This window comes from Eptesicus fuscus, chromosome 9 (genome assembly GCF_027574615.1).
Source record: "Eptesicus fuscus isolate TK198812 chromosome 9, DD_ASM_mEF_20220401, whole genome shotgun sequence".
NCBI classification, from domain to species: Eukaryota; Metazoa; Chordata; class Mammalia; order Chiroptera; family Vespertilionidae; genus Eptesicus; species Eptesicus fuscus.
Window position 1 is genome coordinate 9,760,713 of NC_072481.1, and position 24,008 is coordinate 9,784,720.

General features: G+C 58.3%; 1 protein-coding gene across 2 annotated transcripts in view; it reads left to right on the top strand.

Annotated features, from left to right (window-relative positions):
* The window catches only part of ARHGEF10L (Rho guanine nucleotide exchange factor 10 like), a 145,972-nt gene that overhangs the window by 91,650 nt on the left and 30,314 nt on the right, over nucleotides 1–24,008 (top strand). For both annotated transcript variants that reach the window (XM_054720815.1, XM_028155506.2), the window contains 11 exons: nucleotides 1,488–1,580; nucleotides 2,539–2,712; nucleotides 6,934–7,079; nucleotides 9,122–9,136; nucleotides 9,373–9,554; nucleotides 11,920–12,035; nucleotides 12,476–12,603; nucleotides 13,324–13,424; nucleotides 19,661–19,782; nucleotides 22,370–22,456; nucleotides 23,740–23,972. In XM_054720815.1, the coding sequence (XP_054576790.1) occupies nucleotides 1,488–1,580; nucleotides 2,539–2,712; nucleotides 6,934–7,079; nucleotides 9,122–9,136; nucleotides 9,373–9,554; nucleotides 11,920–12,035; nucleotides 12,476–12,603; nucleotides 13,324–13,424; nucleotides 19,661–19,782; nucleotides 22,370–22,456; nucleotides 23,740–23,972 (1,397 nt within the window). The remainder of the gene's footprint in view (nucleotides 1–1,487; nucleotides 1,581–2,538; nucleotides 2,713–6,933; nucleotides 7,080–9,121; nucleotides 9,137–9,372; nucleotides 9,555–11,919; nucleotides 12,036–12,475; nucleotides 12,604–13,323; nucleotides 13,425–19,660; nucleotides 19,783–22,369; nucleotides 22,457–23,739; nucleotides 23,973–24,008) is intronic.

The following is a 24,008-nucleotide window of genomic DNA, read 5'->3' on the forward strand; positions in this document are numbered from 1 at the left end:
CTCAGGAGGGGGGACTTGGGCCCAGCTTCAGGTAGCATGTCGCTTTGGGGGGGACACCTCTTTCCTTCGGGGCTCCCACAGTCCCATGGGAAGACAGGGGTTCCTCCTGCCCCCCAACAGGAGGGGGATGATGAGTGACAGTTAGCCTCTTGGGATCCTGGCTTTGCCAGGCAGAGGGGAGGCCTGTGACCTCTTGGGGATGGGTGAGATGATGGTGGGTCTGCTGTGGGGACAGGGTGGGTCTGGTGGGCTGGACAGGGTGGGTCTCCAGGTATAGCTCAGGGTGTCGCTGGGCTGTCCCTTTTCTTATTTAAAAAATATATTTTTATTGATTTCAGAGAGGAAGGGAGAGGGAGAGAGAGAGATAGAAACATCAATGATCAGAGAGACTCATTGATCCGGGCGCTCCCTGCATACCCCCATTGGGGACGGAGCCCACAATCTGGGCATGTGCCCTGACCAGGAATCGAACCACAACCTCTTCCTTATTTGTAAAAGGGCGAGGAGAATTTCTCAAAGGGGTGTCTTGGGGTTCATGTGAGAGATTAGAGGTAAAAGAACCAAAGGCCTCATGTAGCTGTGGCCAGGCTCCCCCAGATTTCTTTGGGTGCTCAGTCAGGCGAGTCAGACAGAGGCCCTGCCTGCAGGGAGCATGCCGCCCGGCGGAGGGTGCAGGTGAGCCCGGAGCCGGGCCTCAGCTGAGGAACCCAATGCCCTGGTCCAGGAGGGCGTCTGACATGGGCCTGGGGGTACGCTGGGACTATATAACAGGTGGATATGGGGGAGGGGTGTAACAGGTGCAGGGTGGGGGCAAAGGTAAGAGGCAGGAGGATGGGGTCAGGTGAGCACGTCTGGGTGGATCCCGGGAGCACTGTTGCTGGGGAGTCCCGGGAGAGGAGGCCCAGAGGCAGCTGCGTTCAGTGTGGGCGGCCCCGGACCTCGGGCCAGTGTGTTTCAGGCAGTGGGAGCTGCTGCGGAGGTTTGGGCCGGGGCAGAGGGACGTGGAGGCCAGTGGAGAGGCTGTGGCAGGATGGGTTACCAGGGACGTGGGCCAGGATCTAGGTGACAGGTGTGTGGATGGAGTGGTGGGAACAGATGCAAGAGAGAGGACAGTAAGATCCCCGCACCCTCCCCTCATCCTGGCCAGGCCCGGCTGCTTTCGTTTAAGTGGAGGGAATGGTTGTCTCGGCTATTGTAGAGACACGACCTCTGCAATAAATCGCTGAATTTCCCAGTTAGGCTGTTAGTCCAGAGACCTTAACCTGACCGCTCTAGTTTCTCCTGGCTGAGGGGCTGGGTGGGGACCCCGTGGTGGCCGGGAGCCCTGGCCGCGGGACCAGAGACCCCCCTGGCTCTTCTCTCAGGCCCGAGGCTGAGCAGAGTCCTGGGCCCGGGGAGAGGAGCCCATCCCGGGCGGCGTCTGCACCCGGGGGCGCGGGGGCCTCGCTGCAGAGGGTCAGCGAATGACTCCACCTCGTCTTCAACAGCGGCGGCAGGTGTGTAGCCCCGACCGCGTCACGCTCTACGGGCTGATGGTGAAGCCCATCCAGAGGTTCCCGCAGTTCATCCTCCTGCTTCAGGTACCACCCGGGACTCTGCAGCCACCTGCCCGCACGGGGCGCGCCTGGTGGGTGGGGGGCTCTCATCGTCATCTGCAGTCCCTGCATCTGCTGTGGACTGTGGGCGGGGCCTCTCCCCGCCCCCTCCCGCCTGGCCCCTCCTACTTCACTCCTGGAGTGGAGCCCATTTCCCACCTCCCCCTGTGGAATGCTGAGTGGTGGGTGAGCTAGTGGTGGGTGAGCCCAGGATTCTGGAAGGGAATGAAGGCATGGGGAACCCAGGACCTGTGGGCTCTGGGCAGGGAGGAGATGCTCAGGGAATGAGCTGACCTGGGCCACTTCAGACTTCACAGGAAGCAATAGGCCCCCTTCCCTCGTGTTCCTGCCCCACCCCATGCCCAGGGCCTGAGACCTTGGGACATCCCTGTCAGGGGTGAGCCTGGGCCCAGCTGGGAAGGAGGCTGCCAGCGGAGGGCCCGGCAGCGTCCTCCTTTCTGTCCTCAGAGCTGCCAGCTGCGGGAGTGGCTGTCAGCATCGGTGAATCAGGGATGGGTCCACATGCTTATTATTTTTTCATTCATTCGCTGTTTCTTGAGACCATGCTCTATGCCCGTGGTCGGCAAACTACGGCTTGTGAGCCACATGCGGCTCTTTGGCCCCTTGAGTGTGGCTCTTCCACAAAATACCACGGCCTGGGCGAGTCTATTTTGAAGAAGTGGTGTTAGAAGAAGTTTAAGTTTAAAAATTTGGCTCTCAAAAGGAATTTCAATCGTTGTACTGTTGATATTTGGCTCTGTTGACTAACGAGTTTGCCGACCACTGCTCTATGCCAAGTCCCACCTGTCCTGGCTGCAAGCTGAGCCTTTCAGACCCCGTCTCCATGGTCTCCGTAGGGGTGTGGAGGCTGAGGCTTTGACCCCAGCCAGGGGAGGGTCTGCGAGGGTGGGGTCCTCAGCCCTGGCACTCTCGGCCCTGGCAGGACATGCTGAAGAATACCCCCAGAGGCCACCCGGACAGGCTCTCGCTGCAGCTGGCCCTCACGGAGCTGGAGACGCTGGCCGAGAAGCTCAATGAGCAGAAGCGGCTCGCTGACCAGGTGGCTGAGATCCAGCAGCTGACCAAGAGCGTCAGCGACCGCAGCAGCCTCAACAAGGTGAGTGTCGGGGGCTCCCCACCTGCCTGCATGCCCTCACCTGTTCTGCAGCCTTGATCACCTCTCTGCCTCCTGCCTCGTGGCCACCACCAGGTGGCAGTGTTCTCTGAGGGAGGGGCTTCCTTGCTTCTCTCCGTGCCCACAGACCTTACCTAGAGAGAGGATTAGTCTCACTGGACCCCCACATTCATTCCTGTTTGTGTTACTCTAGGATAAAAGCTCATTTTGTTCAGTCATGTAATTGCCGGGAAAGATGTGGGAAATGATAACCTAATACTGTGCTTGAGCAAGTGGGCTCTGGAGTCAGAGTTCAGGGTTTGAATCCTGATTTTGCTACTGGTGTTCACTGTGTGGCCTCAGGGGAATCACACAACCTCTCTGAACCTCACTTGCTCCCACCGAAAGAATTCAAAGGTGTCTGACCCCCAGAAGCAAATGAGGGAGTCGGCAAAACAGCAGGCCCGGAGTCCTTAATACAAAGTTGGCTAACGTCATGATCAGTGTTATTTTTTTAAAGAAGAAGAAAGATGAAAAGTCCATGCTAGGTCTTGGGGATGCAACTAAGGAATATTCTAGTGCCCCGCCCCCCCCCTAAAAAAAATCTTGAAAAACTTTCAAATAAGCCTGTAGAGACCCCTGTTTTTAAAATACAAAGCCAGCCCCACTGGTGTGGGTCAGGAGGTCAGGGTTCGATTCCTGGTCAGGGCACATGCCCGGGTTGTGGGCTCCGTCCCCAGGAGGGGCCATTCAGGAGGTAGCTGATCGATGATTCTCATCATTGATGTTTCTATCTCTCTCTCCCTCTCCCTCTCTGAAATCAATAAAAACATATAAAAAGTACAAAGCCAGTACAAAAAAGGTCACCGCCGAGAGCCGCCTGTTGGCAGACATCAGTCCTCTGTGTCCGAGTGGCATGTGACCGCGGCTGCCTGCGTACCCAGATCTGCACCCCGGGCTTCGCCTTCTCTCACCTACCGGAGGGCGGAAGTCGGCCCAGATGGTCAGGGTGAGGCGACCCCGCCCCAGGGCACATTGGCGGGAGTGTCAGTCGTTCTTTGGGGAAGTGACTTTGTGCTGGGTCATACGGAGGTGCTCAGATCTTTTTTGGGGGAAAACTGGGAGCCTTCAGGCTCTGTGGGGCCGAAAGCAGAACTAAGGCCAGTGACTAAGGCCAGTGAGATTTCAGCCACATGGGTGGAATGTTTTGTACAGGAAGGGTTGTCAGGAAAAAACAGCCCTTTCCAGGCGGACCGCAGCCTTACAGTATAGAGTGCTCTCTAACCCACATTGCCTTTATTTTTTTTTAATCTTTACCACAGCCTGTGAAACCGGGCTGGGACAAGACAACCCGAAGGGGTCCTACATCTTGAGACTCTCCCACCTCAGGCCAAATTCAGGCTGCACATATGTTTTTGGGCCCACATAGTAGTTAAAAAAAGAAATGGAGCCTTAACCAGTTTGGCTCAGTGGATAGAGCGTCAGCCTGCGGACTGAAGGGTCCCAGGTTCGATTCCGGTCAAGGGCATGTACCTTGGTTGCAGACACATACCCCGTAGGGGGTGTGCAGGAGGCAGCTGATGGATGTTCCTCTCTCATCAATGTTTCTAACTCTCTATCCCTCTCCCTTCCTCTCTGTAAAAAAAATCAATAAAATATATTTTTTTAAAAAGGAATTAGTTGCCAACATTTGAAAATGGAGAGCTATCCCATAAAATTCAGACTTGTGGGCCTTCCTGAAGGATCGGAAGAGCTGGGAAACCTGTAGGTGTTGGGCAAGGAACTTCCTACATGGTACCGGTCACCCGCGCCGTGGCCTCCCACTCAGCCCCTCCCCACGTCTTCCCAGTGAGGTTCCCTGCTGGCCCCACAGGCATCTGGGTTTGCTTCACCTGTTCCAGGAGGAAAGAGATGGGGAAAAAGATGGGGTAGAAGACAGAGCCTCCTCCTGGGGGGACGTCCCCATCCATGATTGATCAAGGTGGGCATGAAGGCTGGGCGTCATCCCCTGCCCCCTCCTTGCCGCTAGGCAGGAGACCCTTAGCTAGTAACACCCAAGCCTTCTATTTTGGAATGTCTCTGGAGAAAAAGACTTCATTCAGCCCAGCCGTGGCCACTCGTGCTGGTATTTAATGGTCTTTGCACTTTGGGGAATCTTCTTCTGTCTTCTGCTTTAGCTCCTCTTCTGTAACCAGGAGGGTTTTTCTTGCCTCTGCTCACACACCTGTGCAGCCGCCGTGGGAAGAGATTATGGGGAAAAGGAAGCCCTTTGCCATAGCAGTTACTCTGGGAAGAGCCTTCTCTTCTATTCTGCTCTGTCCCCCAGGGGGACCCGGGCAGTAAGGAGTGGTGGTCATTGGCTGGAGGTCAGGAAAACCTGTTGGTGTTGGGCAAGGAACTGCAGGCTCTGAGTCTGTTTCCCCGCCTGTCATGTAGGGGGTGTGCTTGCTAGGTGTGGATGCTGTGAAGAGTGTGGTGGCGGCTGCCCCCGTGCCTTCCCCCTGCCAGGGCCCCCTTGGGCAATCTCAGCCAGGCCAGTGGCTTTCCCCTGGTCCATCACCCGAGGGAAAGTGGAAATGAAACTGGGTGGGCCCCAAACGGAACTGTGCCAGCTATTTCATAATGTGCCTGCTCGGGACCCTCCGGGGGGCAGTTGTGCAATATCTGGGTTTTCTTTTTCTTGTTCGATCTGCCTAAGGCAGGGGGGTGGTTGCCAGAGGCCCAGGGGACTTTCCTCTTCCAGGTTTTGGGTCACGGCACACTTGGCAGTCTCCCACGGGCCCGCTGTCCTCAGGGTCCCAGGCCTGTCTCCTGAGCTGGGTCAGCTTATTGGTAGAAGTAGTGGGAGGTGGTTGGCCTTAGCAGTAATGGGGGGAACCCGAGGAACCTCGAATCGTTTTCTTGTGTTAGGAGCAGCGGGTTCTCCCCTGACTCTGATGGCCCAGCCACGAGCTGGAGGGACAGCGCCCGTGGCCTGGCTCCATCCAAGCTGGGTCTCGGCGGTCTCCTCACCTCTGGGATCTCCGTTTCCTCCTCTGAGGATGGGCATGGCCTGGGGACTGCTGAGCAAATGAGATGAGAAGCAGAAAACTTAGTGCCGAGCACCATGCCCGGTGCCCAGTGGGGTTTCGTACTGTTTGCACTTCTCTGTTGACACGAGACGCGTGGTTTTTTGGAGATCGACAGGCATTCTTTCCAGGAGAGGTTTGGGGGGGCTCTTCCCTTTCCCTGGTGAGGGTGGGGAGGATGGGAGGATAACTGTTGCCCTTGGAGTCATGGGTTTTGGGAATGAATTTTGCTGAACCCCTCCCACCCCCAAATATTCCTATTAGTAAAAAGATGTTTTCCCAGGGGAGCCCCGGGTGGGATGGTGGTCCCAGGGCCGGAGGGGGTTCTGGGTGTCCAGGCTGCGGAGAGGCCTGGGGCTCGAAGGTCCTTGGCCACCTCAGAGGGTCGCCTCGTTGACCAGCAGACCTTCCCCGCCCCGTTGGGAGCCCTTCCAAGGGGCGAGAGTGGCCGAGGCTGTTCAACAGGTCAGGGTGCAGGGACCGGACCGACTTCCAGGCCGGGGTCTCCCTGCGTAAGGCCACACCTCTTCCCGGGGAGCTCCGTCACAGCAGCAGCGGGAGCAGCTGCCGTCTTTGCAGTGCCAGCTTCGGGGTGTCCCCCCTGCACTGTCAGAGGGCCAGGGCGCAGAAGGGCCCGCACTGGCTTTAATGCGCTGCTGTCGCCGTCTTGTAATTCGTAGTAACTTGAATGAGGGGCACGTTTCCGTCTCGCTCTGGGCTTGGGAAGTTATGTAGCCACGTCTGCTCGTGCGTTACCTTGGTGACCTGAGTGGTGGAGTTTGTTGCCCCACTTGACAGCTGAGGTGTGGGCAGGTGAAATGATGCCCCGGATGGCTTCCCAGCTGGTGCTCGGGGAGCGGGAGCTGGGGTCCCTGTGGTGCTGGTCGGGCGGGGTTGCCAGAGGGACGGGCTGCAATGGCTGGCTCACCTGAGAGGGATGCTGCTGCCGGGCAGGGTGGGTGGTCAGAGGACCCAGCCCGTGGCCCTCCCCAGCGCCTCTTGTCACCTGGAGGTGGAGGGCGAGGCCCTGCCTTCTCTGCCTCTCCCAGCCTCGGTCTCCTTTTGGCCGGAGAGTTCGGGGCCTTTGGCCCGGTGATGTCTGTGTAACCGCCTGCATGCTTGTTGGTGTTGACCTTGCTCTGTCCCCCTCCACCAGCTGTTGACCTCGGGCCAGAGGCAGCTGCTCCTCTGTGAGACGCTGACGGAGACAGTGTACGGTGACCGCGGGCAGCTGATCAAGTCCAAGGAGCGCAGGGTCTTCCTGCTCAACGACATGCTGGTCTGCGCCAACATCAACTTCAAGTGAGCGGCTGGGCCATCGCCCCCCCTTGGGGACCTATTCCTGTCCCGTCCCAGTCCCTAGGCCGGTCCCTCTGTGACAGGGTCCCTCGGCCCCTCTGTGACAGGGTCCCTCGGCTGGTCCCTCTGTGATGGGGTCCCTCGGCCGGCCACCCTATGACAGAGTCCCTCAGCCCCTCTGTGATGGGGTCCCTCAGCCGGCCCCTCTGTGACGGGGTCCCTCAGCCGGCCCCTCTGTGACGGGGTCCCTTAGCCGGCCCCTCTGTGACGGGGTCCCTCGGCCGGCCCCTCTGTGACGGGGTCCCTCGGCCGGCCACCCTATGACAGAGTCCCTCGGCCCCTCTGTGATGGGGTCCCTTGGCCCCTCTGTGACAGAGTCCCTTGGCTGGCTACCCTATGACAGGGTTTCTCGGCTGGCCCCTCTGCGACGGGGTCCCGTGGCCATCCCCTCCTTGACAGGGTCCCTCCGCTGGCCCCTCTGTGACAGGGTCCCGGGGAGCTCAGCTTAGGTCTCTGATACACCGGCGTCCTCTCCCATCCCTCCTGGCCTGCTCTGTTCCTGGTCCCGGAGCCAGGAAGTACCTGGAGAGGTCACGGGGGACCCCGGCCTTTGGGAGACGGCTGTCCATTGCACAGTGTGGTCGGTTCTGGTCACTAAACAGCCTCCTGAGTTCGGACCACTTTGAAATTCATGAGATCCTTCCTGTGTCCAGCTGCTCTAGTTCCCATGGCTCTTCCACCCACTGGAGCTCCGTGTTTCTCACACGAGCCTGGGCCTGTCCCCCCACCGCCCAGAGCATCTTCTTCCGCAGGAGCCTGGGGCGCTGCTCCTGGGTCAGAGGGTGTGGAAATGCCCAGAGCCGGCTGCCAGGCTGTGCCCAGAGGGGTTGGAGCCCTGGACGGGGTGAGGGTGATTCTTTAGACCGGAGCCAGCAGACTTGTGGCCCATGGGTTGCATTAGGCCTCCAGGAATCTTTTGTTCGGTTCACATAAGCCATTCACCCAAAGATGGAGGAGACATTTGTTTTTCTTGAAAATGTGAAGATCCCGCATTCTGGGCCCACATTGCCCAGGGCACACGTGTCTCCTCTACTGCTGTTCGCTGTCCCAGCAGCTGTTCGCTCACCTGAATCCCTTGCTTGGCCTTGTAGGCGGTAGGGATGATGACCTTTTACCAAAGGAACTGCAGCTGGACCTCCCCAGCCGGGCTCCTCTCTGCTTGTGGAGGAAAATCTCTGCTCCCAGTGTTAAACTCACTTTAGAAACACCCCAGACACGACAGTGTGGCCACAATAGCCAAGACCCCCGAGGGAAAGCAGTCACCGTAGTGGAATCCCAGCCTGACTCTCCCACCCCTGCCTGGAACACCCGTGGGGTCAGGATGCCCACGGAACCTGGCTTAGATGCCACACCCAGGGTCGGCTGTGCACCTGCCCGTGACCCTAGCCAGGGTCATGGTGCAGAGTTGGGGATTGTCCATGGTTGCAGATTCCATGCCTAGAAGGGGAGCAAGCAGGGTTGTTTGGGGACTTGGGCACTATTAACCCATCAGAGACTTACTGAGCCCTTGCTTTGTGCCAGTCCACGGGTAGGGAACTCGGGCAAGGGAGCCTGTGTCCCAGAGCAGAGCGGCAGCCAGCTTACGGCTGGGCTGACTCCCTCCCGCACGCCCGCTCTCCCGCACTCTAATGTTTAAGTCCCATTGATGTCCTAGGTACCGTTCTGACCAACACCCTCTCTGCCCACCTAGCATGATGTGAAAGTGAGATGGGGATGCTAGTGGCCACTTTGCGGGGGGATCAGTCTGGGTGATTTGGGGTGAGTCCTGTGACCGGTCTGAGCCTCAGTGTCCTCATCCAGAATAATGAAGGCTTCCCACAGGGCTGTGTGGGGATAGGTGACCGGAGGCCAGTGCTTGGCTCAGGCGGCAGGCCCTCTGTGTGGTCCCCCTGCCCACACCTGGCCGGCCCTCAGCGGTCTCATTCCCTGTAGAAATCACTCGGTAACAGTAACCATCTTTCCCTCCTTCTTGTCTCTGTCCTCAGGCCTGCCAACCACAGGTAGGGGCTTGGGGGCTTCAGGGGCACCTGATTCTGGATCTGGGGCTGGGGACTGGGTGCCTGGTGCTTTTGCCTCAGCGACGGCTCCCTGCCCTGCCCGGCTTGGTTTCGGCCTGAGGTGTTGTGCTGGGCGGTGAGGTGCCTGGCTGAGCTGGTGTGCTGAGAAGGGGCATCTGGGCTGGCCCGGGGCTGGGGTGCTGCTGGCTCTCCAGGCCTCCGTCTCTCTGTCCCCGTAGGGGCCAGCTGGAGATCAGCAGCCTGGTGCCCCTGGGGCCCAAGTACGTGGTGAAGTGGAACACGGCACTGCCCCAGGTGCAGGTGGTGGAGGTGGGCCAGGAGGGCGGCTCCTACGACAAGGACAACGTGCTCATCCAGCACGCCGGCGCCAAGAAGGCCTCTGCCTCGGGCCAGGCTCAGAGTGAGTACCGCCCGGCTGCCGCCCGGGGAGCACCTGCTCAGGCTCCGGGGCCCATCCGGGGGCCCCCAGGCCCATGGGCCACTGGGACCAGAGCTCTTGCTGGTTTACAGCCTCACACACCCACACCCACAGCCCAACCTCTGTGAGCACACGCACACGCACACCCACAGCCGCACCTGCACACACTGGACAGGTGCCCCCGGCCCTGCCCGCTCCAGCCCCACGTGCCCTCGCACACACGCGTGCACACACGTGCCTGCACAGGCAATGACTTGGAATCAGGAAGCTGACTTCCAGTCCTCTCCTGGGCATTGCCTGCCTCCCTGAATGATGCAGGCAGGTGTCACCTCCTCCCTGTGCCTTAGTTTACCCCCCTGGAGAGTCTCAGGTGACACTAATCCTGCCCCTACACCCTCAGGGACCAGGTCAGGGCTTCCTGGCCCTGCCCGGGTCCTCCTTCCCCTGTCCTGACCATCCCTCAGGCGTGTTTTGTCTACTTGCCTTTACTCATCCGAGCTCAGGTGGTCCTTCCTCAGGGGGCCTTTTAAAATTCCTGTGGCCCGGACCAGGTGCCGCCCCCCCCCGACCCCCACCCTCCCCATGCTCTCAAGGTGGGCGCATTGGCTGCCGTTTGTCCTTGGTGTGACAGTAGCCCTGCCCGGAGCTGGTTCCAGGGGGTGATAATAGCTGTTTGCTGAATGAATGAAGGGTGCTGACCACAGGGCCAGCAGAGAGGAGCACTTAGCCGGAAGCACCTTCCGCGGCTGAGAGGGCGCTTGGCTGCACTCCCTCCCCCCACCGGCCGGGCTCGGCTCAGGCTCTGGGCTCTGTCCATCGCCTGACCATGGAGGTTGCCTCATGGGGCTGTTGCAGATTCTGGAAACAGGGTGATTGCATCATTTACTCTCGCCCTTGGAGGGCTGGCCGGACAGCTGTGCCCATGTCCGGATGCTGCGTTTCTTCCCCCTGGTCTGGGAGGCGAAGGGCTGCCTGTGCAGCAGCCCCTGGGAGGGGCTCGGGAGCCACCTGCAGCCCCAGCTCTACTCCCCCCTCCCCCATCCCCCGCCTCACTCTGGGACCTCCTTCAACCACTGTCTGTCTGTGCTTCGTTCCTGAGATGACAGTCATATGCTGCCAGACCCCCTTTAAGGGGAAAAAGAAATTCTCATCGAACCCCAGTTGGCCGGGAATGATTTTTTATTATATTGTTATTCAAATGTGTGCAAATATAAGACTAGGTATAATTGACGCCTTATGCTCAGACCCCTTGAACACCCATAAAACCAAAACAAAAATCACAAATGGGATAAAAATGAAGCTACAAAACCATAAAATTCAAATGAACAGCGTTAATGCCATGGGATGGAGGATGTTGTTTTGCTGGCACCACATTGCTCACAATATGGATGTGGCCTCCTACGGGGCAGGCTCTTTGGAGCTCTTTGCCCCCACGACACAGGGTGTCTTATGGTGACCCACATTCCTGCCAGCGTACCTGTCGGGGTCCCTGCCGAGCCCATCCCGCCCTTGGTTTGGTACGAGCCATCACTTCCCTCCCCTGGCCACCTTCTCCCTGCTCCCTGGCGACCATTCAGTTCGCCCTGCTCAGTACCGAGGCCCATGGGAGCCCGGACTCCATGCAGCGGAACGTGGCTTTGAGGTCATCATCTCCAGGTGACTCAGGATGTGCATCTGATTTTTAGATAATCATCTAAATGACAACCCAAAATAACCCCCCTCGCGGGATTCCGTGGATCTCAGCTTGAGAAGCCACGGCCTAGAGAATACAGCCCCAGTTCCCTAGCATGGCATTGAAGGACTTGCCCATCCTGTCCTGCGGGTCCCTCCTGCTCCGTCTCTTGCTGTCCATCTCCCAAGCCCCCGGCACTCCATTTGTGTCATCAGTAGAGATCTGGGCATCCTTCTCCTCCCCCCCCCCGCCCCCATCACTGTCTCATCGCTCTGATAGCATTCTCCTTAGTACCTCCCATCATCTGTGGCCGTAACTGAGTGCGTCCCCAGTCTTCCCCTTCCCTCAGGTCGTACACTCCATAAGTGGGGACCCTGTCTTGTTCACACCTGTCCCACTCACACCTGGAATAGAACCTGGCACATAGCAGGTTCCTTTGACCCTTTGACGCCTATGACCCTTTGTAGAGATTGAGTGTGCCCTGCCTCACAGGTGCTGGACTTTCCCTGTGCTGGCCCTGTGCTCCCCGGTAGACAAGAGCCTGGTAATGTTTCTTTCTGTCTCTCTGCTGCCATATCCCCAGGGCGACAGCTCTTTTTTTCTGCAGTGAGTGGACACTTGGGTTCCCATTGGCGTCTTCCCACTCCTGAGCTGACTTGGTCTCTCTCTGCCCAGGTAAGGTGTACTTCGGTCCCCCGCGGCTCTTCCAGGAGCTGCAGGACCTGCAGAAGGACCTGGCCGTGGTGGAGCAGATCACCCTCCTCATCAGCACGCTGCACGGCACCTACCAGGTACGCAGTGCCGGCCTGGCCCGCGGGGCTCCGGCTCCGCCCCCTGGGCAGTCCCAGACTCAGCAGGCAGAGTGGGGGCTCTCCTCCTGGCCCAGTCCCCTGACGAGGCGAGGCTGTGGCTCCGAGTTCCCCCAACCAAGCAGGAGTGGCTACGCCCCCTGTCTTTACCTAGAAGTCTGGTGTGTGGCCTCTGGTTCAAGTTGAAGCTCTGGTTCAGGTGGAGGGGGGCCTGGCTGCCTGGTATTTTTTGTTGTTGTTTTCTGCACGGCGGCCAGTCAGTCTTGTAGCCCCTTCCTGGCGTTGCCCTAGGCTGGGAAGGAAGCTGCTAGGAGGGTGTGTCCCTCTCAAAACAGGGGTGTCAGGTGGGTTCTGAGGATCTGGTGTGGCTTCTGGGGAGCTGGTGGACTGTGTGGGGACTTCATTGGCCTCCTCCGCCCTAGAACCTGAACATGACCGTGGCTCAGGACTGGTGCCTGGCCCTGCAGAGGCTGATGCGGGTGAAGGAGGAGGAGATCCACTCGGCCAACAAGTGCCGCCTCCGGCTCCTGCTTCCCGGGAAACCCGACAAGTGAGAGCGGAGGGGCCGGCGGTGAAGTGGGGGATTGGGAGGGGGCACTCGGAGGGTCACTGGAGCTGTTCTGCTTGTTAGTATTGCTGTGATGGGAGGGGGTGTGTATGCACCGTGGCCATGCCCACCACCGGGGGGCCCCTGATGCTCCAAGGTGGGATGCCAGTGTGGTGACAACAGTGACCTCCGGCTGCCTCTGGCCTGGCCACGGCCCCCTTCATTCACTCTTCATTCATTCACGTGTCCATTTGGCAAATAGTTACCAGGCAGCTGCCCTTTGCCAAGGGCTGTTGCCCTGAGGATATGGCACCAGAAATACAGAAAGAAACATGGCGGATGCTCCCGGAGCAGGTGTCTGATAAGGCCCGTGGGAAGCTGACCCGGTGGCGCCCTGGCAGGGCCTCTCGCCTCTTCGCCTTCAGAGGGCCGGGCACCTCTGGCTTTGCTAGGCGCCCACGCCGAGGCACCTGGGGCTGGGCTGCCGTGTGGCCTGGCCCTCTGGGGGAGGTGCCTTGCTCCTGGGGCCATGGTGGGTGGAGGGACCCCTCCCCCAGGGGACCGAGGCTTTGCTGGGCAGGCCACCGGCCTCCCTGGCCACCCTTGGCTGCTCTGAGCAGACTTTTCTCTCGGACATGGGGTTGAGGGAAGAGCTGGGCGCTGGCCCCGGGGGAGCCAGGCCCTTGCTCTGAGCACTCACACTCCTCGCCCTTCTCACCGAAGGTCCGGCCGTCCCATCAGCTTCATGGTGGTCTTCATCACCCCCAACCCCCTGAGCAAGATCTCCTGGGTCAACAGGTTGCACCTGGCCAAGATTGGACTCCGTAAGTAAAGCCCCAAAGAGAGCACCTTAGGGGGCGGCGGGGGAGAGGGGAGGTTTGGGGTGTGTATGTATGTGTGCGTGGGGGGCATCCAGGCTCCTGGGGGAAGGAGGCTCCTGAGTTGGGGGTGGGGGGAGGTGGGGCAGCTGGAGCAAGGGTTCTGAGTCTTGCGGCTGCTCAGTGACCTTGGACAAGTCCCTCCCTCCCCAAGCCTCAGTTTCCCCATCGATAAAACAGTGGCAATCGACATGGTAAATTAGTGGTTGCCAGGGACCTGGGAGGAGGGGGATTGGAGAGGGACTGCTAAGGTTTTTTTTGTTGTTGTTGTTGTTTTAGTGGGAGTGATAAAGGTACTCTCAATTTTGGGGTGATGGTTGCCCAACTCTTAATATACTAGAAACCAGTGAAGTGTACACGTTAAAAGGGTGGGTTTTATGGTAGTGGAATTACATCTTAACAAAGCTATTATCCAAACGCGATGCAGGGTAGACTAAACGGAGTTTCTACCAAGGACCTCTTTAGGATTCTTTTCTCCTGTGCACCCCGATAAAATACAGCTAACAGTGGGCACCGGTATTCACAGAGCGCTTCCTGTGAGCATTTTCCTCACTGCCTTCGTTTCACACCCGCAGTAACCCTAAACGGCAGGGCTGTTGGAGCCCCCTTTCACAGGTGAGGTTCGGAGGCCCCGGGCGGTGCTGTGACTTTCCCGAGCTCATACAGCAGGAGGGGCAGCCCGGGCAGCCGCTCCTGTCCATCCCGCTTCCTCCACGTGGCGAGCTTCTGACTGCCAAACCACATTCATTAAGTTATAATGACTTTATTTGTGTTTTTTTGTAAATTGACCAATGGCCCCGGCCCTTGCCGATCAGAGCCATTATTCCTTGCGATGTACTGGAATTCTCTTTTGCTGATTCCAGCCAATAGCGGAGATTGCTTTCTTGGTTTCTGCTGTGATCTTTTCTAGATGAGTATATATTTCCAATAGGTTCTGCAACATTTCCGGAAAGGGGCCAGGACTTTCGTCAATGGCTTTCATCAATTAAACAATGATCTATTGAGTCTCTACAGCAATTTTAGGCAGAGGGGAAAAGAGCAGTGATAGAAACAGAAAGATCCCTACCCTCAAGGAACTCACGATTTATGAGGGGCAGGCGGACTTTACATGGGGAGCAAACCATCAGGGAGGGGGTGTGCTGTGAGGGTACAGAGCTGGGAGACCTGGCTGGCACCAAACCTGGGGGTTGGGAGTGCTGTCACCAAGGGCATCTGAGGAGGTGACATCTGAAGCCAAGCAGAGCTTCAGGAAAAACAGTCCAGGCTTGAAAACAGCACGTGCAAAGGTCCTGAGGTAGCCAGAGCTGGGGGATTGGGCAGGTGGAGGCGGGGGCAGGTTTTCCAGAAAGCCAGGGCAAGGTGTATGGAACTTGACAGGGAGCTGTTTGTTGTAGTACTGAGAGCCGGACAGTGGCATGGCCCGGGTTCTACTTAAGTGAATCATTCTGGCGTTGTGCAGAGGGCACGTGGAGGTCGGGAGGGCATGGGAGGAGGCTGTGGCTTCGGGGGAGCCAGGATCAGAGGCTTCTGCTCCCCAGTCCCTTCTAGGATCTGGTGCTGATGTGCACAGGCCTCTGCTGGATGTGTCTTAGTGACCAGGAGGGTGGAGGAAGGATTGTAAGCAGAGGCTGTTCCTGGCCCTGGCGGAGGACTGTGGGAATTCTGGCCCAAGGAAAGGCTAAGCTGGCCCCGCCGCCCGCTCAGGCCACACCCCCGCCGGTGCGGCAGTTGCGTCTTGGGCAGATGCCTACTCCCCGTTCGTGCACCTGCTCTAAAGGCAGGTGACTCTGTTGGAGCCCCAGCTGCTTTGCTGAGTGGGGCTTGGCGTTGGCGGGGAGGAGCTGACTGACGGGAGCCGCGCAGGCCTCGGTGCCTGCGAAGCAGCTCAGCCGCCCTGTCTGCGCAGTTTCACTGCAGCAAGAAGTTTTAATGGAACGAGAGTCATTTCAAATCTTATTTGAGTGCCTGGGTTCCCCTGGGGCTTGAATAATTTGTGCGTTTTATTTTGCCGGTTTGTTTTTTTATCTGCAGTGCCTGGTGGGGAGGGGAAGATAACATGAGCCCATTAAAATATGTTTAAAAAATTTATTCACAAAGGATGTTATTCCTTTAATTCTCCCCCCCCCCCATCTTCCTCTCACCCTGACTGCACGGGGGCATATCTCACAGGGCCATAGCTCACAGGGGCTTATCTCATGGGGCATATCTCACAGGCTCGGCCCGGGGCTCCTCCCTCGCTGCCTCTGACGCGGTTGGTATTCCAGCCCTCTGCCCTCCCAGTAACACCACTGCTCCCCCTTGCGATGGGTCCATTGTGGAGGCCTGAGCACGGCCCAGGTGTGTGCCAGGAGTGCTGTGACCCTCGTGTCCTTTAACCCTCAACCTGAGGTCGGGACCTGGCCGAGCCCTCACTGGAAGTGGGTCTGCCCTCCAGGAGGGGGCCGAGGTGGCCGTGGGCATGACTTGGGTGTTACCCAGCTGGGTGACCATGACCGCTCGCCTGGATCCCAGGGGAGGGGTGTTCGGAGAGGACGCGTGGTGATGTCCTGCCAGCCCCACGTCTGTGGCGGGAGCTGTGAGAGGGAGGGAGGGAAGGCAGTTGGCTGTTCACGGGGCAGTGACAGAAGGCATGGCGCTGGGTCTGAGCAGGAGTTTGCCAGGCAGTCGGTGGTGCTGTGGGGGAGCCCCGTGGGCAGGGCCCTTAAGCGTAGTAACAGACCATACTCTCAACCTCAAGGACAGTGACCAGAACGGGCTCTCTTTCTGGAGTGCCTGGGGTGTGCCAGGCCTTAGAGCCATTCTTTCCAGTGCTCACAGCAGCTGCAGACGGTTGGAATGATTCCCCCATTTTCCAGATGAGGCAACAGCCTCTGAGGGCTAAGTGTCCGGCTCCGCGTGGCACTGAGTGAGGCTGAGTCGGGATCGGCCAGGAGAGCCGGCCTCCCGCAGCCTGGGGCGCTGTTCTGCGGGCTCGGAGGTGGGGGCGCGGCAGGGGCACGGCCCCCAGCCCTGAGCTGCTCCCGCCGTCCCACGGGCGCTCTTCGGTTCCGTGGGTGCTGCAGAGCTGGGCGCTAACAAGCCCCCACTTAACGTCACTTGGAAACCACAGCTTTGACGTCGGCGCCAGTCCTTCATGTCACTTATCCCAGGTGGGCCTTCCGTTTTCAGCAGCAGCAGCTTCTAATTCGGTCTCAGCCGCCGGGTTTGTGACAGGGACAATGGCAGTGGCAGATGGGAAGCAGCGACTCCATTCTCCTTTAAAGCTCCCAGGCGCAGGCCGGGCGGCGCCATCTGGAAGGAGAAGGTCAGATCATTAAGAAATATACATCCTCACAAACCGCCAGGACTCCATGGGCTGTGCCGGCGGGAGGGGAGCGGGGCTCAGGGGGAGGCGTGATTGGGGCGTTATGTTCATGGACTGAGCTCTGGGAAGCCTCCTGCGAGGCGTGGGGTTTGGGGGCGCTGCTGGGCTCCCGTCTGGTGCGGGGGGCACGGGGGCGGGGAGGGTCTGCGTGACTGTAAGCTCCTTGAGAGCAGGGGCACGCTCAGATCTCGGGGTCCTCATTCCTGCCAACGAGGTGGGTGCTGCCCCGCAGCGGGGGTTGTCTCCGCAAACACCCCTCGTGGCGGGCGCTGTGTGAAGGGCCCCAGGCTTAGTTCCTGGGCTCTGGGCCCTGCCTGTGTCTCCCCGGCCTCTGTTGCTCGGGGTAGAATGGGGACGGAAACACTGACCCCCTGGCGGCCAGGAGGATGAAAGGAGGGCGTGGGGGACCGCTTTGTAAACTGGGAAGTGTGGCGCACGCAGTCCTGCTGTGCTGAGGGCCCCCCCCCCCCTTTGCCTCGTGCCGTAGTTGTCTTTTCCTTGGTGGCCTCGCCTCCTCGGTGGAAGGAACCAGGCTTGATGGGACTTTGTCTCCGGGGCCCAGTGGGGCAGAGGGCCCGTGTAGGGAGTGAGCTCACCGCCCGGTGACTCTGCTGCTTGGGGGAGTGGGTGCGCCGGGCGGGAGAGCGGGTGGGGCGGGCGCTGATCAGGCCTGGCATTTGCAAGCGTCTCTGCCGTCGCCAAGAACATCCACACCTGCCACCGCGTCCCGGTTCTCTCGCTGTGACTGACGCTCAGGCGCCACCTTCCTCTGGGGCAATGGCATTTTCTCAAAAGCCACTTCATGAGGCATGATTGGCATACAGCAGGCTGTGCATGTCTAATGCGCACGACTTGATGAGTTTGGAGATTAGTGTGGGCCGGTGAGCCCATCCCCGCAGTCTGTGCCACATCACAAATCCATCCCCAAGCCCCTCCTGCCCGCTTAGCTGTTATTCTTTGTGATGAGGTCCTCTGAGCAGATCTCTAAGCACGCCCTGCGGAGGTGCCCGCTGTAGGCGCCATGCGGCACCGACAGCCTGGGACTTTGCTTGTGTGACCCAGACGTGGTCCCTTCATTGCCGGCCCGTTTCCCCTCCCTGGCGGCACCTCTCCAGGGCTTGCTCTGGGCCGGGAAGGCTGTGCCACGCCAGTTCGGGCGATGAGCCCCCCTCCCAACTCCAGAGCTCTCGGCTCCCCTCAGCTCCATGTCACTGTGCTAGGTGGCCCCTCTCACTCAGAGTGTCCCAGCGCCTCTGGCGCTTTGGGGCTGAGCCTCCTCCTCATTGTCCAGCGTCACCACGTCAAGGGTCAGTAATGCTCATGGCTGTCGGTAGGAGGCTAGGTGCTAGAAGAATGCCTGGTTTAGTGCAAAGAACCTGGGCTTTGAGTCAGACAGTCCTTGGTCCCATCTGGGCTCGGCCACGTAGGCATGCATGTGACCCGGTCAGCATACTCCCCGAGTGTCTATCTCATCATGCACGAAGTGAAAATCATTAGCAGTCTGTGCTTGGTCCGTGTGAAAACCAGGCCAGGGGACATGCGCATAGCACTCAGTGTGTGCCTGATGCATGGACACACAGTAGGGCGTCCTAGCTGTACCGTGCCCCTGCTGTCCAGGTCCCGGGAAGGCAGTCGTCATATGGAGTGTCGCCATGTGGAGTGTAAGGATGGGCTCCTTAGCAGGGAGAACTCTTTGGAAGAAATGGAGGTTTGCTCACCCACTCACTTGCTCACTCCTTTCATTCACTCTTTCAACCCATGTTTACTGAGCACTAATTGTGCAGGCAGCGTGCTGAGTGCCAGGGAGACAGTGATGAATGAGATAACCCGGATCTGGCACATTCTAGAGATGTATGGAGACGGATTATCAACAAGAAAGGAGACACAGAGATTTGAAATTGTGGTGAAGGCTACGCGAGAAGTCTGACAGGGTCTTTAGAGTCTGACAGGGGCTTTCCCCCAGAGAAAAGGGCGTCACTGTAGCCAGGGTGGTCATGGAGGACTTCTTGGAGGCGGCAGCAAGTGAGGGAGCCCTGACCCATGTGAAGGAACCACTGATACAGTGGATGATCTTGAGCGCAGAGGTCTCCAAATGTGAGTCGAGGGCCTGGGCTTGGGCCTGGGTGTCTGTACTTGTAACAGGTCCCCGGGGCGTCTATGCCCAGCTTGACTGGGGGACCTGGAGGTTTCAGGGTAGCTTCAAAAGAAGCCAGAGTAAGAGTCTTCCATGATGATGACGCTGATGAAGCACCATCATCATCACCGTCAGGAGTAAAAGCAGCCGAACTTACCTCGTCATCACAATCGAAAATCTCCTTGTCCGCATGCTGGTCTTTGACCCTCTCCCCTCTCAGAAGCTGAGGGCAAGGCAGCCGGGCCTGGACTAAGTCCAGCATCTTAGCGCTTCCTGAGCCCTTTTCCCTGTGTTATTCCAGTGGATGCTCACAACTGCCACAGGATGAAGGCATTTTCATCGTCCCTGTTGTATAGGTGGAGAAATCGAGGCTCAGGGAGTTGGGATGATTTGCACAAGGTTGTTAAGCAAGAGGCCGGTCAAGTGGGGGACTCAAACCTTAGGTGTCTGGGCTCCTTGCTGGGGACCCAGGGCCATGACCACAGAGTGGGGCCAGATTTCATCTCAAATCGACAGGAGTGGGGCTGGGGGTCAGGGGGGCGAGCGAGTGGCGGGGTCTGTCTAGGCCGCCGTGCAGGCCGGGCCTCGGGCCTGCGGGGGCTCCCTGGGCTCCCAGGACTGCTCACAGCCTGCTTGGTCCTCGCACTCCGACCTGCTTCACCCCCCTCCTTCCTTTTGCTGCAGGAGAGGAGAACCAGCCAGGCTGGCGATGTCCGGACGAGGACAAGAAGAGCAAGGCCCCGTTCTGGTGCCCGACGCTGGCCTGCTGCATCCCCGCCTTCTCCTCCCGGGGCCTCAGCCTGCAGGTGAGGGCAGCTCTGGCTGAGCCCACCTTCTCCTGGGAGCACCAGCGTTTCCAGGCTGTGCCCACAGCAGGAGAGGCCCCGGCTCCAGACCCAGCGCCTCAGCTTTTTCCCGATGGAGTTGGTGGAGCCTTTTTATTGCTCTGGGAGTCAGCTGTCCCACCCACAGCGTGGGGGTAGATGCCCTCCATGGGTCAAGTGAATGGAAAGTTCCATTATTTTGAGCTAACAAATAGCAGTGATCTCATCCGTCGATGGCCTGACTCCAGCCCAGATAGGCCGGAATATGCCCGAGCGGCTGCGCCAGGCTTTGTGGGTTGGATCCTTTGTGGGCTGGAGCCAGGCAGGAGCCGGCTTTGATGTGGGCGGGGCCTGAGGGGAGGACGACACACCTTTCGTAGCCATCACGCCTTCCACTTGTCAAGCACCTACTGTGCTCCCCACTACTCTGCTGTCTCTCTCTTGTTTTACTACTTATGAGAACCCGGTAAGTAGATGCTTCTAGATCTTTTTCACAGGGAAGGCCCACCTGGGGCTCAGACACATGACTTTCAAAAAATGACACAGCCGGTAAGGATGGGTCCGGGAATGATAACCTCGTTCTATCTGATTCCGGCACCTGTGGTCTTTTTTTTCCCCCCAAATATATTTTATTGATTTTTACAGGGAGGAAGGGAGAGGGATAGAGAGCTAGAAACGTCGATGAGAGAGAAACATCGATCAGCTGCCTCTTGCACACCCCCTACTGGGGATGTGCCCGCAACCAAGGTACATGCCCTTGACCGGAATCGAGCCTGGGACCCTTCAGTCCGCAGGCCGACGCTCTATCCACTGAGCCAAATCGGTCAGGGCCCGACACCTGTGGTCTTCACCTCCTCTGGTCATCTGTCCTTTTTTCTGGAGCACCTGCTACCCATCGTCCTCTCAGGGAGATGAGGTCATCGGAGCTCTGGGGAGGGGAGAGCAAGCTTGGGACCCAGGCCCAGAAAAATAAGTCCCAAGAGCTAAGTGGCTAGGACTGTAGATTGGGGTGCTAAGAAGCAGAAAGAACACAGCCTTGAGATGTCAGTTTATTCATTAGTTCATCCATCCACCCATTCATTCATTTGTCCAATCTACCTATCATGGTTGAGCACCTACTGTGTGCTAGGCCCTGTCCTGGCCACTGGGAATCATAGTGGTGATCAAAACATGCAACATACCCACATATAGTGTTCAATCTAGAGAGAGAGAGAGAGAGAGAGATAGGAAAAACCCTGGCAAACAAAGGGAAATAGAAAAGAGATGTGTGTTAAAGAAAAGAAATCATATATACTAGATACAGAGATGGTGCCGACCGAGAGGGCCTCTCGGAGGAAGTGGCATTAAACTGTGACCTGGATGGCAAGAAGGATGCAACCCGGTGAGGGCGCAGGGAAGACTATTCAAATAGCCAAAGCCACACAGAGGCCCGCCCTACGTGCCCCAGGGAAAGCAGCGAGGCTGCAGCCCAGGAGTCAGGAGGAGGGGCTGGGCCATGAGTGTGAGCGTGCCGAGGCCTCCGGCTTGGTCTCTGGGTAGAATTCAACCAAGAGGGGCCCTGCACCGAAGCAAAACTGAATTCCAGCCCTGGTGACATGCTGTGTGACCTGGAGCCAGTCATGTCCCCCTCTCCCTTCCCCTTCCCCGAACTTCAAGGTTACTGACTCCTAAATGAGGGGCTGGGGGAGGTGACCTCTGGTCCCCTCACCTATGGCCATTAGGTATTTTGTTAGAATATTCCAGCAGGGCTGGTGCTGGCCAGGGCCTTCAGCACCAGCAGAGGGCAGCACCTGCCCGGCAAAGGGTCCAGCAGTGGCCACATTCCTCAGAGGGGCAAAGCCAAGCCCTTGAAAGGGCCAGGCCACCTCCTGCCATTGCCGTCCTGGCCAGAGGGCCAGACTGGCAGGATCTAGCTCGGGAAACAAGCCCCAGAGACCCACCTGGCATGGATTTGATGGAAGAAGTCGCTGGAACAAGTCGCTGGTGGCTCTTGGTGACAGTCCGTGACAGACAGAGCCCCCAGCCCCTGCCGGTAGCCCACACAAGCCACCTAGCCCTGTGTCCTGGGGGCTCGCCTGCAGAGTGGTTCTGATGATCTGGGGGTCCCTCCACTGTTTCTCTGGAGGCGTGCAGGAAGGCGGAAGGGGGCGGTAGGCACAGGCCAGGCCCCGCCCCTCACCTTCCCTGTGGCCTAGGGCCATCCTGCGTCCTCTGCAGACCTCATTGTCCCCACCTGTAAAGTAAAGGAAGTGGAGTGGGTGTTAGTGGTTTTCAACAAACCTTAAATGGGAGCTGGTCAGTTTGAAAAACCCTTGGGGGTCCCAGAGTATCATCCAGGCCCCTTCCAGCCAGAGGTTCTAGGAGAGTGATGGTCAAATGTGGGTGCATCGGAACTTCCTGGAGATCCTGGAAACTCCCACTCTCCTGGCCCATCTGCAGGGATTCTCACTTGGGAATCTCCAGGTTTAATGACCCCTGACCCCTGCAGGTGGGTCACATGAAGGTTCAGACGCTGGCCTCTCAGGCACCTCAACACTTAACCCTGCACGTGTCACCTCTGTCTCCGCAGCTTGGGGCTCTGGTCCACAGTCCTGTCAGCTCTCCCCTGCTGGGCTTCTCGGCGGTCAGCACCTCCCTTCCACAGGGCTACCTCTGGGTGAGTACCCCCTGTCCGCAGCCAGGAGCTCTGGCCTTAGGACAGGAACAGGGAGAGGAGCACCTGGGAGGGGGTGCTGGGAAAAGCCACCTGCCTGCTGGCCCATTTTGTGCACTTTGCCCAGCAAGGTCTTCTTGGGACCCCGTCCCAGGCTCTGTGCTTGGAGTTGGCAGGTGCCAGCCACCTCACCAGGGACAATAGAAAACCGGGGACAAATAAGTGAGCATGACTCTTGCACAGGCCATGCAGGAAATGAGCGGGAGCTGTGTCGTGTGCCTGGGTGGCAGGTCTTCACCGGGGTCAGGCAGCAGGGCTGCTTACTGCCCATCTCTCTCAGATCCCAGCCCAGTTCTCTGCTCTCGGGACTCCTGGCAAAGCTTCCCTGGATTCAAATAGGTGACCTCCCCATGCTTCTTATAGTGCAGATTGTGCCTCCCATAGACACTCCTCTGAGGGCAATTTGTTCTTCACTGTTTCTCTAGCACATGGTGTTTCCGTCCATCCATCCATCCATCCATCCACCCACCCCCCCATCCATCCATCCATCCATCCATCCATCCATTCATCCATCCATCCATCCACCCATCTATCCATCCATATATCCATGCATCCATGTATCCATCTATCTATCCATCCATCCACCCACCCATTCATCCATTCATCCATGTATCCATTCATCCATCCATGTCTCCATCCATCCATCCATCTATCCATCCATATATCCATGCATCCATGTATCCATCCATCCATTATCCACCCATCCATCCATCCATCCATCCATGTATCCATTCATCCATCCATGTCTCCATGCATCGATGTATCCATCCATCCATTATCCATCCACCCTTCCATCCACCCATTCATCCATCTTTCCATCCATCCATCCCTCCATCCACTCAGCAAGTATACTGGTATACATGTGCTAGACAACTAAAGTAAAACAGAGAACAGGCAGATAGGACATTTTAAAGGGGCAGAGTGTATGCTCACTCTTTGTTGGTTGAAATTTAGCCTAAAGACAAGGAGAGAGAAAGCTGACTGGGTATGTAGTCCACCTTAGCTCCTTAGCTGGTTTCCTTTGCGCCCCGAATCTAACTTGCTGCCTTGGAGGCTGGGGACAAGTGGCCTTCAGTGACAGCAGGATGCATGTGGGCAGGCGGGGGACGCTCCTCTCACTCCTTAGTGGCAAGTAGAAGTGTGGGACAGGGCTCGGAGGGCAGGAGCTAAGCTCCGCCTCTGCTCTCACGGTTCTTCCTGACAGCTTCTTTGGGTCTCTGCCCCAGGTCGGGGGTGGTCAGGAGGGCGCAGGAGGCCAGGTCGAGATCTTTTCCCTGAACCGGCCCTCACCCCGCACGGTCAAGTCCTTCCCGCTGGCGGCCCCTGTGCTCTGCATGGAGTACATTCCTGAGCCAGAGGAGGGGGAGAGTGGAGATGGAGACAAAGACGAGAGCCACACGGCTGCTGACCCCTCCGCTGCCGTGCATCCGACCATCTGCCTGGGGCTCCAGGATGGCAGGTGAGGGGCCCGGGGAGGAGGGACTGAGAACAGCCA